This window comes from Neomonachus schauinslandi, chromosome 8 (assembly GCF_002201575.2).
Source record: "Neomonachus schauinslandi chromosome 8, ASM220157v2, whole genome shotgun sequence".
NCBI classification, from domain to species: Eukaryota; Metazoa; Chordata; class Mammalia; order Carnivora; family Phocidae; genus Neomonachus; species Neomonachus schauinslandi.
This window is the reverse complement of record NC_058410.1, coordinates 34548169-34564206: the sequence shown is the minus strand read 5'-3', so window position 1 is coordinate 34564206 and position 16038 is coordinate 34548169. Positions and strand designations below refer to the sequence as shown.

The 16038-nt window shown below is 34.1% G+C and overlaps 1 protein-coding gene across 1 annotated transcript in view; it reads left to right on the top strand.

The window, feature by feature from the left end:
• The window catches only part of LAMA2 (laminin subunit alpha 2), a 472574-nt gene that overhangs the window by 113527 nt on the left and 343009 nt on the right, over nt 1-16038 (top strand). Inside the window, exons 7-9 of the mRNA XM_044917544.1 lie at nt 340-457; nt 6349-6527; nt 11865-11964. Of these exons, the coding sequence (XP_044773479.1) occupies nt 340-457; nt 6349-6527; nt 11865-11964 (397 nt within the window). The remainder of the gene's footprint in view (nt 1-339; nt 458-6348; nt 6528-11864; nt 11965-16038) is intronic.

The window sequence follows — 16038 nt, the reverse complement described above, 5'->3', positions numbered from 1 at the left end:
ACTTTGCCTTAAAGTGGACACCTCCAAACCAGAAAACCTATAGAACTCAGGAATCAGAGTAAGGAGTTCAGTCTTCAAGATCGATCTCAGTTGGGCCTGTGCTCTTTCAGACTTGAGCCCAGTGATTCTAGAACCTGTCTGGACCTCCTTAGGCTGGTGTTGATCAAATATGTCCACTCCCACGGCTGGTAGTTCTTCCTTTCCAGACTGACAGGAATTTCACATTTTGGCACGTGGGCTCAAAGTTCTCTCTTCTCTTCCTTCTACCTTCTGGGGAAAGCCCTTTATTTGTGGTTCCAAAAATACTAAAATTATGCTTTCCCCCCAATTTTTGCCTAGAAATCTCGCTGTGAGTGTGAGCATAATACATGTGGTGATAGCTGTGATCAGTGCTGTCCGGGATTCCATCAGAAACCTTGGCGAGCTGGGACTTTTCTGACTAAAACAGAATGTGAAGGTATGTTCCTTAGAATTCAACAACATATGTGGTTCTTCCTTTTCTGGGATACAGGTAATGTAAACATGTGGTGATTTTAGGTAAGTGCGTGTTTCCAGTTTATATATTTTATCCAAGGCAATAGCTGGTAGGCTCTTTTACCCTGCTGTTTTACTCAGTTTTGTTTTGTTTTGTTTTTTAATTTGACAAATATTACTAAACACCTAGACTTTACCACTGTGTGGGCATTACGAAAAATAGATAAAAGCATAGTAAAAGCATACTTTTTATAAAAGTACACATACTGTCATCAGAGTAAATCTCAAGCTATAAGCATTATATAAGCGTGCACGCACACACACACACGCACACACACACACAGAGTTGACCTTGAATAAAGTGGAGGTTAGGGATGCCAACCCCCACCCACAGTTAGAAATTTGTATATAACTTCTGATTCTCCAGAAACTTAATTACTAATAGTCTACTGTTGATCAGAAGCCTTACCAATAACATAGTCAATTAACATGTATTTTATATATGTATAATATAATGTATAATACATTGTATTCTTACAATAATATCTAACTTTTTCTTATTTTTTTGGTATTCCTAGGCTACATGGATCATTTGTGAGTTTTTTAAATTGTCAAAAATCTCCAAAAAAAATTTCCAATATATTTATTTTAAAAAGTCTGTGTATAAGTAGATCCATGCAGTTCAAAACCCATGTTGTTTAAGGGTCAACTATGTACACACACACACACAAACACACTCCGCTAGAAATGCAAATGAACACTCAGCAAAACCTACACTATATAGAGACTAATTTTCTAATATGTTTATATGTTTGTAAAATGCTTCTGAAACCAGTATAGCTCCAGATTCTTCTGCCTTCTCCCTTTGTAGCTCCTCCCCTAGTAGACAGCTTTTTGTATATCAATCATCTACTAAATGGAGAAAAAAACAGAGAGAAGAGATTATACCTTTCCAGTTAGAGCTATATCATTACCTAAGAAACAAAACAAAAACACTCTGATTCATTAGTTATACTTAGTAAAGGGTGGTGTTTGGGCACAGTAGCTGGGAAGAATATGAGAGTAAAAGGTAACAGAGAAGGCAAAAAAATCAAATTTGTAGAAAAATAATATTTTAATGGTAATAAATATTTTAAATGTATGGTTTCTCATTAATAACAGTATAAGATACTAATACTAGAAATGGCACGAGTGATATTCATTAGCATAAACTATGCTGTAACAATTATGGGACAGTGACAACCAAGAAAAAAGCCAGTAATTAAAAATAGTAAAAAATCGGCTGTGCAAATATGTGTCAACAAACACTCATTAATACTTGAATGTTATCATTTTTGAAGACAACCCCATATGTCCAGTTTTTTCAGACGGGAAATATTCAAGAAGTGTAGCAGATGACTTTGTAGCCTAAAATTGTCAACTGGCCCAACATGGTGACAGGGATGCTAGAGAAACCTGTGTTCTGGAGATCTGCTCAGGCCAAAACGAGACCTAAAAACAAAGACTTGTGCTGAGCTATAAATCCAAACTACCCACGAAGCCCAATTCAGTTAAATTCAAATATTAATATTTTAGCGAGTCCTAGCTACATTTTTTCAGTTCCACAGGTATATATGGCCCCCAAAACAGGCTTGGTAGACATTTTAAGCTAATACCAACTTTGTATATTTATTTAAAAAAATTTTATCACGTATCATGTGTCAGACATGGTAGGTTCTTAAAACTATTGAATCATTCAAACTTTAGTCATCCCCCAACCATAAAATATTTTCTTTCGAGTTTAAGATTCTGCATATATTATCAATGCCTTGAGTCCCTCCATTTTCTGTACTCACCTTTTTTTAGAAAAGATTTGCTTATTTATTTTATAGAGGGGGGGGAGGGGCAGAGGATGAGAATCCCAAGCAGACTCCGTGCTGAGCACTGAGCCTGATGCAGGGCTCTATCTCACGTCCCTGAAACCATGACCTGAGCTGAAACCAAGAGTTGGCGCTTAACCAACTGAACCACGCAGGTGCCCTTTTTTTGCCTTTCGATTTGTGTCTGCCTGATTGTGAAGATGTTTTGTTAGAAATCACCCATTGTTACTGAGTTATATCTGCAGAAATAGACCACCACCACATACTGTGGTAAAAGGGGCATCTGGAGTCCCAGCTTTTGTTTCCTTCACCTATCCCCTACCCCATTCCTGACCATCCCTCAGCTTCTCCCAGTGAGAGCAGGCATTCATTCCTAAGAGTGAATTTAAGGGAAATGCCACTCATGTTCTCAAATATCTTTAAATTTAATTATATATCTCTTCCTCTGGTGGAATATCAGCAATCCCAAATGGGAGCAGCGTTTGAGGGCAGGGATTCTTACTGTTGCCCCTGACTTTCTCACACAGTTCTAGTTTTGTAAAGTGGATCTGCAAAATCCTGTACCACTCTCCATTTGTGTATATATATTTACACAAGGAAACAAAAAGTATAGCTCAAATTTGTGAGCAACTGGGATGGACAAAGCAACATAGAAGCACATTGCCACTTGTTACTATTTACATTTTTTAAATAGTAGAATTCTGAAACAATTATCTTTTCTTATGGGACAGATGGGAGGCTGTATTTTCAAACTGAAAAAAAAAAATGTTTTTCTATTTTATCCACAAATTAAAGATAGGAATCCAAACCTTAGAACCTTACATAAATATCATGCTTTTATGTATGCATTCCTGAAAGCTTATATGAAAATTTTCTTTTCCAAGTTGAATTGTGTTCCAATCACCTTAAGATGTAGAAAAACCCTTCTGTAACATGACAGATCCTTCTATAAAATGAATAATTACCTACTAATTCATTTGAGTTTAATTTGGATTTTCATCAATCTGGCTTACTTAAGGCAGCGTATATCTCTAAAAAGCAAAGAGTATTTCTTCCCTTGCTAAGCCTGTACTAAAGACGTTTCTATCACGTGTCTTGGACATTCTGTGAGATAGCAAACTGCTGATGGCAGAGTGAAAAATTGCTCTTTGTGAGTAGGTACCATCCATGTTCTCTGAGGCTATAAATGGGGAATTTTGCAGGTGCAGGGCCTTGAAAACAGCCACGGAAACTGTAGGCAGAGGGCCCTGGGCATGGAATGTGAAAAGCAGGCCTCCCCCAGCCTCAGTGTTTTACCTACTTCACTCATGGTTATAAATACTAAATCTAAATAATGTGAGAATCACTTTGCATTCCTCTATATTTCCCTCTACTTAAACTGGAAGCAGGAATCTTGCCTGTTTTCTTGCAATGTATTTTTATAACAGGATTTTTAAGAATTCTTGTGTATTGTCCTAAAGATAAAAAACTGCTTCTAATGCCTACTGATTTATATTTATGACTACAGTTTCCCTAGAATAAAGTTTGAAAACTTTCCATCAGTATAGCAAGAATCTTATATTCTAAACCAAAGTCAACAGACTGGGGAAGCTATTTGCTACAAACATGACAAGGAGATAATATTCTTACTATATTAAAACATCTTCTATAACAATAAGAAAGAATTCAATAAACCGGTTAAAAATGAGCAAAGATTAAAACAGGCATTTCTCAGGAAAAGACAAGACTCAAAAACGATCTAAAGAGGTTATCACACTTATTCATAATTAAAGAAGTACCATTTAAAACAATGAAAATACTCTTTTCAACTTATCAAAGCTTATCATTCATTCACTCAACGAATACCCGAATGCTTACTATATCCAGGAACTAATTAAGAGGGTTGATAATACACAGTGGTGGTGAGGCTACGGTTAAAGTTTTATCATATCTTTTGGAAGGAAAGTAATCTGACATAGCATTTTTGGAGGGAAATTTTTCAAATTAATTGAAGTTAAAATTTGCAGGAATTTCACCTATAGATGTCGTTGTATAGCTGTACAGAGCACATTAGGACTCTGTCAGGAGCACATAATCACTACTATGACTGCTTCTAACATTTATGCAGCGGAGTGTTTCCCGGGTGCCAGCCATTCCACTGGGTGTTTTGCATTCTCACAACATCCGTAAGAGGGAAGCATAAAAATGACACCAAGTGGGGCGCCTGTGTGGCTCAGCCAGTTAAGTGTTGCCTTCAGGCCAGGTCATGATCCCAGAGTCCTGGGATGGAGCCCCGTGTAGGGCTCTCTGCTCACTGGGGAGCCTGCTTCTCCTTCTCCCTTTGCCTGCCGCTCCCCTGCTTGTGCTCTCTCTCTCTCTGACAAATAAATAAATAAATCTTAAAAAAAAAAAAATGACACCAAGGTTTAAATTTTCTTCACAGAGTCACTCATATGACAAATGGGAAGCAGTATGACATTAGAACCCCCAATCCTCTCCCACCTCCTTGTTCTCCTAGTATGTACTCAGTGTTACTTATGAAAGAAATCTGGAAACAATATAATTACCCATCAATAGGGATCTGTTAAACACCCCATTCAAGAAGTACCCTGTGTAGCCTTAGGGGAAACATATGCTAATAGAGAAAGAGTATGCTATTTACTGTTAGTAAAAATTTGGAAATAGTTCAGAACAGTTTATAAATGTTTCCTTCTGTGGGGGGGGGGAGACTAAGCTGTGTGCCCCACACATGAACCCGTATACACATATGTACCCACCCCCCACACACACACATATATGTGGAAATCCATGTAAGAACATCTAAGAAACTCAGCATCTGTGGAAGGAGATTCTGCATAATATATCTTTTTCCCTAGTTCCCATCCTAAAATAAATTTTACCCATTTTTTTTAAAGCCTTACCCGGTTCTTTCTGGGGGAATAATTTTTTCATATCCCTGAGCTCCTTTAGTATGACATGAAACAGAAAAGGAGGAGGAAGAAGGGAAGGGGATTGGAAGACAAGGAGGATCAAGGGGGAAGAAGTCGGGGGGGAAAAATTGATTAAGAACTTATATACAAGGCATTATGCTAATGATTCTGCAGGCATTTTCTCACATAAAGCTTTTAAATATTCCTATCTGGTAATTACTATTGACTTCTCCATGTTTACAGAAACTGAGCCTAAGTGAAATTAAGAAGTTCCCTACGTCACATGACTACTAAGTACTGGAGCACCAAGACTGATGCAAAACAGTGTGATCTCAGCCACTAAGCAAACCAGCTCTCATATTGTCCGGATTCCTTGGCACTTATCATACAGTTCATCTCTCTTATCAGATAGAACTTGAAGGGATTTGCCAGGTGTTAGCCCTGTAGACTCAGGAGCCTCACTTTAGAGTGAGGTTGACAAGACTGATTTGGTTACCTTCTATAATTACTTCACTTCTCTTTATCTCCATGCCTGATAGATGAAAAGAGTCCCTAACTCGTAAAGCTATTTTGAGAATTAAAATCAGCGGCAATAAATATAAAACAGAACATAGCATATAAAAAAACCCCAAGTTTTAGTTATTATCAGGAGCGCAAAAAAGGAATTATGTCCTAAATGTCCTTTTTTACCCATAGGTTCTAACACTGAAATTCACATGTAATAATTATCCATTGCAGATTACCTGGATATTAATCATTCAGTGCCATAGTTCAATAATTTATTGTTTGTCATAATAGGAAATTATGGGTTGAACCATGAGAAATTTCAGTTTTGTAAGATAAAATCAGTCAAATATTGGCAGTTTCATATGATTCAGTTTAATTTATAGGTTTTAATTATTTCAAGTTCCATTAAAAAGTATGAATTTATTAATATATTCAATAAATCCAAATACTTTCTAGATAATTTTGTACTGATTTTATATATATATGCTAATGCAATATAATTTCTCATAGAGTACAAAAATCTATTATATAACAGAAAATGATTTTCAATATCTGAAACCTGAAATTAATGTTTATGAATTTATTTTTCCCTAATGCAGCATGCAATTGTCATGGGAAAGCTGAAGAATGCTATTATGATGAAAATGTTGCCAGAAGAAATCTGAGTTTAAATATCCATGGAAAGTACATTGGAGGGGGTGTGTGCATTAACTGCACCCAAAACACGGCTGGTATAAACTGTGAGACATGCATTGATGGTTTCTTCAGACCCAAAGGGGTAAAGTATGCTTTCTCCTTCACAAAGTGTTATTTTTGGCTTTTTCATACAGAGATGTATTATATGGAAAAATAATTTTGAAAGCTTCTCTGAACAATTTGACTGCAAATTCTAAGAGGTGACTGGAAGTGTTTCAAAATAGAAACTGGATAAATCTTTTGAGGATGTGGTATAAAACACTTCCATCTCTCTAGAAAGTTCCATTGTGCCCCATTCCTGTCAATCCTCACCCCTTGGCAAACTGATTTTTAGAACATAAATTAGTTTTGCCTCTTAGTGAATTTCATAAAAATGAAATCATAAAATGAATACAATTTTGTTCTCCTTCTTTCACTCAATATAACATTTAAAGAGTTATCCATGGTGTGTGCATCCATAGTTCTTTTTTTTTTTAATTACTGAGTATTATTCCTTTGCATGAATGTACTGCAATTTTTAATCCATTCTGTTGGTAGATATTTATGTCATTTTCAGGTTTTGGTTAGCTCTTACAAAACACTGCTTATATTAAATAAAACATGACCACAGAAGGACTTATATATTATGTTAAGTGTTTTTGTGGTCAAGTTTTATTTACCTTGTTTGCATAAGTATCTAGGGATAGAATACTTGTTTTATAGGATATTTATAATGTCTTTATATGACTTTATAAGAAACTGCCAACATTTTGCCAAATTAGTAACAATATTTTACATGTTCACCAAAAATGTGTGAGTTCCAATTCTTCCATATCATGTCTAATATTTGGTATTGACTGTCTTTTTGAATTAGCTATTCTAGTGGGTGCAGTGGGTGTGGCGAGTGGATATTTGTCAGTCACTAAGTCATTCCTATCAATGCTTGATGCTACTGCAGATCTTCTATTATAAATTTACAGCTGATCCCATTTTGGATTTAATTTTCATAGTAAGTGCTTATTGTCTATTCTTTTATCTTGTGAAGTTTCCCTTCAAGCCAAGGTATTTTTTTTAATTCTAGAAACATTATAATTTTAGCTTTTAGATCTATGACCCATCTCAAGCAAATCTTTGAGTGTGGTATAAAATAATGATTAAGATCTACATGGTTAACCTGTTGTTCCAGAACCTTTTTTTTTTTTAAGTACTTCTTTTTTTCCTTTAAATTGCTTTGAGGCAGGGCGCCTGAGTGACTCAGTTGGTTAAGCCTCTGTCTTTGGTTCAGGCCGTGATCTCAGGGTCCTGGGATGGAGCCCACATCCAGCTCCCCACAGAGCAGGGAGACTTATTCTCCCTCTCCTTCTGCCTGTCACTCCCTCTGTTTGTGCTCTCTCTCTCTCAAATAAATAAATAAAATCTTCAAAAAATAAATAAATAAATTGCTTTGAGGAATTTGTGGCAAATCATGTGGTTTGATCATGTGGGTCAATTTCTGGAGCCCTAGTTCTGTCCCATGGATTTTTTTGTCCATCCTTGCGTTAATAGCATTGTATCTTGATTTATTTTACCTTTAATAAGTCTAGAATTCAGAAACCTAAGTGCACTAACTTTATTCTTCCTTTTGAAGATTGTTTTGGACATAATGATTTCTTTATATTCCCGTACAAATTTTAGAATGAAGTTGTCAATGACAGAAATATTAGTTGAGACTGTTGTATAGAATCTAAATATAGATACGGAGAGAACGAACGCTAACATTGGGTCTTGTAATCCATGAATATAGCATGTCTCTCCAATTATTTATATGTCCTTTAAATATTCACAGCAGTGTTTTCAGTACAGAGATCTTGCATGTCTTTTGTTAATTCTCAGTATATTTATGTATTATTATAAAAAATAATTTTAAGGGGCACCTGGGTGGCTCAGTTGGTTAAGCCACTGCCTTCGGCTCAGGTCATGATCCTGGAGTCCGGGGATCAAGTCCCGCATCAGGCTCCCTGCTCGGCAGGGAGTCTGCTTCTCCCTCTGACCCTCCTCCCTCTCATGCTCTCTGTCTCTCATTCTCTCTCTCTCAAATAAATAAATAAAATCTTTAAAAAATAATAATAATAATAATAATTTTAAAATTGTTTAATATTATTATCAAGATTTTCAAATATTGATGTTATATCCTATATCTGAGTTCCTTTATTCGTTCTAGTAGTTTTAAACTAGATTATGTAGAGGCTTGCTTTACACTGTGTTAGGGTAGATTAACAGAGAGCTACTATGGACTCTGAAAAACAAACTGAGGGTTCTAGAGGGGAGAGGGTGGGGGAATGGGTTAGCCTGGTGATGGGTATTAAGGAGGGCACGTTCTGCATGGAGCACTGGGTGTTATATGCAAACAATGAATCATGGAACACTACATCAAAAACTAATGTTGTAATGTATGGTGATTAACATAACATAATAATAATAATAATAATAATAATAATAATAAAAGCTCAAGGTGGTTGTCTAATCTTGCTAACTTGGTTGACAACTCCAATCTCTGTTTACTCTATGGTATGCAGACCTGAAAACTTTACTCACATCATTGAGCTTTCCTGCTATTACTTTCCACTGGATTCCTTGGAGTCTCCTGAATGGATGTGTGATTAAGGGATCAGTTAAGCATTGGAAGAGTGTTGATATGCAGATTTTGGTGCTCCCCATCTCTGAACGTAGATCTCAGCTAGTATATTTTTTTTCTTTCAAATCTCAAATTCTTCCAAACCTCAAACTCTTCCAAGTTCTGCCTGCTTTTGATTAATTTCCCAGGCCCTTAAATATTTTACTTTCATATTTTGTCCAGAATTAATAATTGCTATCTGAGAGTAGATTGGACCATACAAGACACGGCCATTATAAAACCTGGAAGCTTCATGTTTTTATTACAAGTCAATTAAGTGAATCAGAGCCTAGATTATGGTGTTTTAATACTTATAAAAATACTTATGCTACACTATTTGTTAAAAATTCAAATATCTCAAGTGCCTAATATTTGGGTAAAAGCCCATTTCATTTTTTTTTTTAAGATTTATTTATTTGAGAGAGAGAGGGAAGTGCATGAGCGGAGGGAGGGGCAGAGAGAGTGGGAGGGAAGCAGACTCCCCACTGAGCATGGAGCCAACACAGGACCCTGAGATCATGACCTGAGCTGAAATCAAGAGTTGAACGCTCAACTGACCCAGCCACCCAAGGGCCCCAGAAGTCCATTGCATTTTTATAAAGATATAAAAAGAAAATTTTTTTTGCATTGCAGTTGTCAACTAAATAACATCTCTACAACATTTTAAAAATTATTGTCCTAAAATCTGATTTAAGATTTATTTACTAAATCCATATATTTAATAGTTAAATCAAATATATATAATGCAATGTTTATTTTGAGAACTAATTAGTAATCTGAATTATTTTAATAAAATTAAAAATCATGTGCAAAGTGATATATTTATAGGATCTCATGTTAGAAAGATTCCTGGTCAGCAATCTGGCAGATTTCCCCAATTACTGCAAAGAAGGATAATGAATTAGGAGACTTTGATTTACTCAAGCTCATCATTGGAATCATGAATCATATTTATTACAGCCAAGATCTCATTTAAAAGAATTTTTTTGTCTTTTGTACACAGAGGGTTTTTGTTTTTTTTTTCATTTTTTTTTTCATGTCTTGGTGTTTTTTTTCTAGGTGGAGAGCCCTTCTCCCATACCTATTCTGAAACTGTTGCTCATACTTCAAGCTTCAGTCTAAATGTCACTTCTGTGAAACAGTGTTGACTTCATTGTGTTGTATTATTACTCCCTCCTCTTTTGTGCCCTAATGCTCTGTTTGTATGTCTATTTTATCACTTAGCACATTTTATTTAATCAATACCTTTCAAGCCTGTTATTTAAGGCAGACACCAGGCCTTACCTATCTGTGCTTTTGGACAGTTCTTACTTCATAATGGGGAATGAATAAATGTGTCTTAAATGATGATTTTAAAACTGATCTGTGAATAGAGCTGATTGATATTCTATCAGACATGTAAATAACTCTAGTTATAACACTTTGATTTATATTAGTAAACAAGTTTACATTTATAAATAAAGTATAGATATATACATATGTATGGCTATATTTTATGGGGGAAATACATATATTTATGTGAATAGATTTATTTATATAGAGTAGAGAGAGAGAGAGACACAGAGAGAGAGCATGTGCACAGTATTTAGGTATACCCTAGGCAAATTTATTTTTCTTCTTATCCTATTGCATCTGGAAAACAAGTATTGTAATTACAGCATATTATCATAGTCTAGGTTTGTCTAATTAAAAATTTTAACATTAAAATTAGTTGTATTGAATATTTAATATATCTGAGGAATCTTATCAGATCTTTTATATGTTCTTCCTTTTAATTTTAGTTTAATAATATCACTGTAGTTGCTACTGAGATCCTCATATCACAAGGAAGTAGAGAAGTTACATGATGTCACATAGCTAGTCAGCAGGCACACTGAGATGTGAGCTCACATTTTCCTAATTGTGGAGACTACATTGTTTGCCCTTGGCTGATGCTGTCTTTCCAGGAAGCCAAATGTTTAATTTGCCTACTTAATATTATTTTTTTCAGCACCAAATATAAATTTCTATTTTTATTTTTATTTATTTATTTTTAAAGATTTTATTTATTTATTTGAGAGAGAGACTGAGATAGAGAGAGCATGAGAGGGGGGAGGGTCAGAGGGAGGAGCAGACTCCCTGCTGAGCAGGGAGCCCGATGTGGGACTCGATCCCGGGACTCCAGGATCATGACCTGAGCCGAAGGCAGTTGCTTAACCAACTGAGCCACCCAGGCGCCCCTAAATTTCTATTTTTAATTAGCCACATCATGATCAACGTGAACAAACTTCCTAAAAAATAAATTTGGGGAAATTACTAATTTTGAACTATGTTGTAAGAAAAGAAAAACACAAAAAAACAATCAGAAGGATTTTATTAAGGAATATATATTAGAGACTATCAAGTAAATATTGTTATTTTATTTATTATAATGATACTATGATTGTAAAAGAAAGATGCGTACTAAAATGTGTAAGGATTAAAATACTCTATCTGCAGTTTTCTTTAAACTTCAGCAAAGAATGAAAAATGATGGAACTCATATGGCAAAATCTTGATAATTGCTGAATATAGGTAGCAATAAATAGAAGTATATTGTACTATCTTCTTTGCATTTGTGTATCTATTTAGAAGAAAGGGATTTTGGAAATTGCAAATATATATTAAAGATAATTTCCTATATAATTTTCTCAATATAATTTATTACTATGTATTATTAAATTTATTTTGTCCTTAAAAGTTTGCCAAGTTGAAAAATATTGACGTTTTTATTACATTTGACTAAGAGCAATTTAATATTCTTGTTAGGTATCTCCAAATTATCCAAGACCATGCCAGCCATGCCATTGTGATCCAGTTGGTTCCTTAAATGAAATCTGTGTGAAGGATGAAAAACATGCTCGACGAGGTGAGAGTGATAGCAGAGAGCTGTTGTTTTGATAAAAGGGCAATGAAAAGTCAGATATGATTATTTTTAGGGTAACGTTTTGCAGTGAATTTCATTCATTTAATAATTTTATTCTCATATCTATCGATGTTCCTTCCAGGAAGCAGTTTTTTATTCATCTCAATAATTATTTTCCTGTAAATTAATTACAATTAATTAATTATGCTTTAAAAGCAAAAGGAGTTAAATAATTTATTTTGCATTATATGCATATATATGTATATTCATATATACATATTTACATATCTATGCACATCTATCTTCTGGTCAATCAGAAATCTGTGATGTATATAATTTTTTAATGTCTTGTTATTTATTGAATTGTTTTTTGTAGTTTCTGTGGTTTCAGGCCTGAAAAGACAGCATTCACTGAGGGATGTGTGTGCTGCATGGGAGGTGAGAACAGACATCACACACCGAGATGTAGTCAATAGTACGGAAAGCAAAACTGTACATAAAGGACTAAAAATAGATAGTAGTCATGAGTTAATGAAGGGAAAGAGGCTGACAGAAATTTAAGCCAAATACTTTCTTTGAGGATTGAAATTTGTGATGAACTCCAAACATTGAAGAATCAAATGCCAAAATAACTCCTTGATGTAAAATGTTGAAGAGCGACTTCTAGGAGAGTTGCTTGCCACAATTAAGTAGAACATTAGGACGTATCTGAAACAGTTTCTTTATACTGCTAAGAGTGGATTCTTCTCTTAGGAAAGACGAAAATAAATCATGGCTACAATATAGGGTTTTTTCTCCCATTGCTCTCAAGTTAAAACACTGGCAATGTTTCTTTGGCACAGTGTAGCTTACCTGGTTTCTTTATAAAACTGTAAGATTATCAAGGTAAACCCTACAGTCTGAAATCTTAAAAAATTAAAACTCTGATTATTTTAAATCTCAAATGGTGAATTACTGAGGTCATTTTTCATTTTATGGCTCCTTATCTTTTTGTAGTAACAACTAAATCATGTTATTTTCAGTAATGTCATTTAACTTTTTTCTGTACTTTTTATTTTTGTACTTTTTAAAGTGTATTATTTTTGAAAAAGTGATAAAATATTGAAAAGTAGAAAAATAAGCATACAATGCAGTGGTAATTCATCATAAATACTCTTATTAACATGTTTGTGTTAACTTCACATAATGAGTTTTTCCCCAAACTGTTGAGAGTTTCTCTGAAATCTGGTTTTAGTACCTGAATAGTATATCATTATGTGGATACACCATAATTTATTTACCCACTCAACTTTATATAGCTATTAAGATTGTTTCTAATTTTGTTTATTGTAACCAGTGCTTGAGTGAAGATATTTGTGTATAAATATTTTTCAATTATTATGAAAACCATACATAGTGAAAGTAAAATTTTAACACCTGGGAAGAGAATAAAATAAATAGCAATAGTATCCTCTTCAACTTATTCAATCCCCAATCTCATTTCCAAATTTTATCACACTGAGCCTTTTCTTCTATCAAGTTCTGGAAAAAACTTATCTTCCAGACAATATCTAAATAGTATTCTTAGTACTTTCATCACCATTAAATATTGCCTACTGACTCTCCATCTTAAAAGACAAAGAAATGTTTTCATTCACACTGCTTCCTTCCTTCTCTCCACTATTCAGACATTTTTCTTATGTATGGTATCTTTATCATGTTAAATAAAAAGTTCAAGTCATTATTTTATGAGCCATTAAATTTAGACTCCTCTTTTGAGGTTCCTACTATGTGTAAGTCCCTATACTCCCCACTGATCTTCCAACTCACTTGGCATATCTGTCAGTTGCATCTTTATCTTTTCAAAGTTCATCTATATATAGGTATATAGATATACATACACACATAAATATATATGTCATACATATCATCGAATATTATTCAACCATGGGAAAGAAGAAAATCCTGCCATTATGTGACAATGTGAACAGACCTTGAGGGCATTATGCTAAGTGAAATAAGTGAGACAGAGAAAGACAATAACTGTATGATATCACTTATGTGTGGAATCTAAAAAAGCTGAACATATTGAAAAAAACAAAACAAAACAAAACAGAACAGAATGGAGGTTGCCAGGGACTGGGAGGTGGGGGGAATGGGGAGATGCCGGTCAAAGGACACAAACTTCCAGTTATAAGACTAATGAGATCCAGGGATTTAATATACATCATGGGGATTATAGTTAACAGTACTGTATTACATACTCGAAAGTTGCTAAGAGCATAGATCTTAACTGTTCTCACCAGAAAATGAAATTATGTGAGGTGATGGCAGTGTTAACTAACACTACTGTAGTAATCATTTCACAAAATATAAGTCTATCAAGTCAAAACATTGTACATCTTAAACTTATACAATGACATGTCAATTATTTGTCAATAAAACTGGAAAAACCAAATGCAACAAAAAATAAAAATCAGTGATTCCCCCCAAACAAGATCATACAGTTATACTTAATTTGAGACCTAATTAATTCTTCTAATTTTAAAATTGAAATGCAATAATCAAAGTTTATAATATTATAATTATATATTATTCAATATAGACCTGGGTTACAAAATTAGACACATTCCCATGATACATTTTTATCTTCATGTTTAGCTTGATGATTTTTTAGGAGAGTCTAAGTTGTAGTCTAATGCTTTGGAGTTCTTAGTATGAGTAACCAGATAGTGGGAAATGGTATTTTATGGCATTAACTTGATTACCAGAAAACTGGTTACTTTTGGTATAAGGTGGATTTTCCCTCATAGATTTGTAAGAGCTCTTTAAATATTAAAAACAACAACCGTATGTTAAATTTGTTATAAACGTAAACAGATTTGGTGTCTCGCTATTATTAAGATTTTTTTTATATATGAAACTTTAAAATTTTTTATATAATCACCTATTACAACTTAGAAAACTTCTTTAGCTATAATAAGGTATTATGTCAAGATTATTATATTTTAATATTTTAATTGAATTTCTGATATGCCTTTAGAATTCTAAAACTCTCATCTATCCCAAGATCAGACAAATGTATTCATTTTCTTAATTTTTATTATTTCACTTTTTGATACTTAGTTCCTTAATCGGTATGGAATTTATTTGGTATATTTTATAAAGAGAGTTTCTAGCTGTATTTTGTTTTTTCAGTAGTCTCTTTTAAATTGATCTATATTTAATACAATTTTTTTCATTAAGCATATTAAGTATATTTATTTTATATTCTGTATCTCTTAGTAACATTCTCTGTTACCTATCTGAACCTAATGCTGGGGGTTGGTTTTTCTGCTAACTTATTCACTGGGGCCTTATTTTCTTGTGTGTTCCATGATTTGTGTGTGTGTGTATGTGTGTGCACGTTTGTGTAAATGTCCTAGTTTATCCTTTCAGGATCCTTGGGTTTATATAATCTCTGATACGATCTCCTGACTTGAGTAGTACCTAGAATTTGTCTTTTGTTCCATAAAGCCATGCTCAGGGCTCTAGTCTAGTTAATCAGAGTCAGTCAACTCCAGGAAAGATACTGGTTAAGGGCTAGCTTATTTCTTTAGAATCTCTTCCCTTTCTCTCTCTTTTTTTAATTTTGTAGTTTCTGATCTTCAAGGAGTTTCCTTATTTTAAACCAGCACAGTCATTCTGTCTGTCTGTCTGTCTATCTGTCTCTAACTTTATTCTGTGTTGTCAAATGTTCTGACCAAGAGGGGGTCTTTGGACATCTAGTTTGCAATATTACAATGTTACAACATACACGATATTAAGCATTGGGTGTTATGTGCAAACCATGAATCATGGAACACTACATCAAAAACTAATGATGTAATGTATGGTGATTAACATAACATAATAAAAAAAAAGACATGGTCATTGTATGGAATACATCTACACTTAGTCTCAATGTCTGGAGATTTTAACATGAGAAGTAAATGTTAATTTTTTGGAATGCTTTTTCAACCTTTATTGAAATTATCAGGTTTCGGGGCGCCTGGGTGGCTCAGTTGGTTAAGCGACTGCCTTCGGCTCAGGTCATGATCCTGGAGTCCCGGGATCGAG